At 45.8% G+C, this 3,005-nt stretch overlaps 1 protein-coding gene across 1 annotated transcript in view; it reads right to left on the reverse strand.

Annotated features, from left to right (window-relative positions):
* Positions 1-3,005, reverse strand: part of slc22a15 (solute carrier family 22 member 15) — a gene marked incomplete at its 5' end in the record, with an annotated part of 15,337 nt that extends 12,332 nt beyond the window's left edge. Inside the window, 5 exons of the mRNA XM_008430546.1 lie at positions 41-101; positions 1,987-2,116; positions 2,189-2,353; positions 2,726-2,858; positions 2,940-3,005. Of these exons, the coding sequence (XP_008428768.1) occupies positions 41-101; positions 1,987-2,116; positions 2,189-2,353; positions 2,726-2,858; positions 2,940-3,005 (555 nt within the window). The remainder of the gene's footprint in view (positions 1-40; positions 102-1,986; positions 2,117-2,188; positions 2,354-2,725; positions 2,859-2,939) is intronic.

Genomic DNA, 3,005 nt, shown 5'->3' on the forward strand with positions numbered 1-3,005 from the left:
GTAGGAAGTGATGTCATGATGCGTGTGCAGGTGTCCGTACCTCTTCAGCTCGCTCCGTCTGTCCCTGAGAATAAAGCCAGCGAGGAGATTCTGGAAGAGTTCTGCAGGAAAACACAGAYGGGACGCACTAATCAGCAACAACAGAAATTTAACATGCAGATTTTATTCTATTAAAAAATCCCACACCTTCACTGTGATTTTCTGACGATCCAACAGCAGGAGAAAAATTTAAAACCCACTAAACTTTTCCATATTTTGCCTTTCAGTTTTTTTAGTTATAAAAATGTTTTGAATCGTATAATTTTCTTTCTGCTTCAGTCGTATTACACTGTGTGTTGGTCTGTCACATTAAATTCCAATTAAATATATTTATGTTCATGGTTGACACAATATGTAAAAATTAAGTGGTATGAATACTTGTGAAAGTTTGGGATTAAGTCGCATTTAATCTGCAGCATTTTTGAAGTGAACCGAGTTGTGAGGCCGTTTCCTCTGAATATCTGAGATAAAAACAGATCAGAGCTCTGAAACCAAACATGTCTGCATCCTGTTAGTTTCACACAGCAGCTTCATCTCCCGTCATTCAGACTTTATTTTCAGTCAGGCACATTTCATCTCCTCTGACGCCTCAACGTGCAGCACAAATAAACGTCATAAATGAACCAGACACACATTGAATGCTGATGTTTCAAACAGGCTGAAAGGAGCTTCAGCTCAGGACTTTAACCTCCAACCTTCATCCTGAAATGTTTAACATCAACGTTATTTATGGAAAAGGTTAAGACTTTAGATAAATAAATCACAATCAGGATTAACTCAGCAATGATTTAGCTAATTATTTCTATCAGAGAAGCTCATCTCACCTCTGAGGATCTCAGGAATCTGTTCCTCCAGGGTTGTAGTTTTTAAGTAGAAGAGTTTCAGCTGCTTTCTACTCCCGATCTGAAGCTGCAGCGACCAACACATTCTCTCTCTCTGTTATTGTTTAGGCTGGGAAACTCTGAGGAAAGCCCAGATTGGTTCCACTACCTGCAGAGGATTTCCTCCTCCTCTTGAGTTTATGGTTTTAAACAGAAACCAAAACAGAAATGATGAATTCCCCAGCCTGACTCAGAGCTTCAGTCACTCCCTGCCGTCACTCATGACTTCACTGAAGATCAGAACAAACACTTTATGGTTTATAAACTCTGCAGATGTTCCTCTTCTAGGTTCACTTCCTTGTTTTTACAGGAAGGATCTGTTGATTTGGTTCAGAGCTGTCAGGACTTTCCCAGGAGTTACAGGTGACCCATTACACTTCCTTGAACAGATTAGGATTTTATTTTTTGTACAAAATTATTCTTAGATAATCAGGCTTTATCTGCTCAGTTCTGCCTATTTTGAGTTGTTTTGGGGTCTCTGTCACTTTAAATCCACATAACCTGCTGCTGGCCACGCCCCCCGATCAACATTTACACTCATCAGTGAAAATATCCGCAAACAGATGCGCAATTATTCAACCGTACCTCGGTGAACAGCATCAGTAGAGCCTGCAGCAAATTGTTTTTGGATGGCAAGTCAACAACAAAACACTCCTCGTTTCCAGCAGCCATTGTACAGCAGTAAAACCAGCTGACCAGACATGCTGGAGCTCAGTTTGGGTTGCTTGGTAACAGGTGTAGCCATTCTGGGGCTGTAGGTTTTGGAAGATGTTTGATCATTTGCCAGAAACCAGCTGGGTGTTTTTTAATGGCGTGGAATGTTTTTAGAAACAGTTCAGACCCAAATGGAAGTACAAAAATGTGCAAATGTGAATTCTGCATAATAGTTTAAACTTCATGCTAACCTTGGACTTTAAAAGTAAAAATCACAGATTTTCTTCAAAATACTAGCTTAGCTTCACAAATTCTTATCTTATTACAAAAGGAAGTTGATATTTCAAATGCAAAAACACTTTATTGACCCCAAAGAGAAATTAAATCTTCCTGCAGCTGAGTTTCTACTCACACAGACAGCAGGAAGAACAGGACGCCGGAGGAGTTGGCCACCATGGCCAGAGTCCTCCAGGGCCGGACGAAGTAGCCCAGCGCTCCGAACAGAGCGATGCCGACGGCGAAGATCATGCTGGTCAGCGTCCCTGCAGAGACAAGCAGCTGCAGCTAACAGAGTCCAGGCAGCAGGGGGAGCGAGCGGGTCAGCGGCGCCGTACCGGTCATGGCCCAGTAGGACTTCCCCACGTACTCCTGGGTGAGGACGAAGCAGACGAGGCCGATGCCGCCGTTCATCAGCCCCACCAGGAGCCGAGAGGCGGCGAAGACCTCGTAGCTGGGCGCCAGGGCGGTGAGGTAGCCGAACATCACCTCAAAGAACAGACCTGGGGGGCAAAGGGGGTAGAGCATGAGGAGGACCCAGMGGAGCCTGGAGGAGGCGCATAACTTAATTATTGATGTCTGAAATAAATGCTAAATCTGCTAAAAGCAGATTTTATGCTAAAACTGCCTGCCATAGCCTCCTGGAGTAAAACATCCCAGCTCTGTGATGATTAAACTCTGAGTGAAACTCCTCCACCTCGTGTCTGATCCCATCTGCTCTCGTTTATTCCTGGATTGAACCTTCAGGCTGATTCCTGACACACTGGGATACAGCATTCCAGGCTGGGAGAAACGCAACAACCTCCGGCAACGACAAAGCAACAGACAACCCTGATCCTGCTGGTCAAACCAACCTGATCCCCGTTTCCCCTCACCTGTCAGGTAGACGGGTCTCCGTCCGATCCGATCAGAGAGCGGCCCAAAGACGACGTTCCCCACCAGCAGCCCGGTGAAGAACAGCGACCCGGCCAGGCTGACCTTATAGGCCTGCTGTCTGATGAGGGCCCACTGAGGCGCACAAGGACAGGAGGAAACCCGTTAAAGCCTCAGTGTTTTACTTCCTGTCTGCGGACGCTCGGCTCTGCAGACCTCGGTGACGATGGAGTCCACATCCTCCGTGAAGATGACATGCTGCTGCAGCTCCCGGTGGCCAGA

Source organism: Poecilia reticulata, linkage group LG15 (genome assembly GCF_000633615.1).
Source record: "Poecilia reticulata strain Guanapo linkage group LG15, Guppy_female_1.0+MT, whole genome shotgun sequence".
NCBI lineage: Eukaryota > Metazoa > Chordata > Actinopteri > Cyprinodontiformes > Poeciliidae > Poecilia > Poecilia reticulata.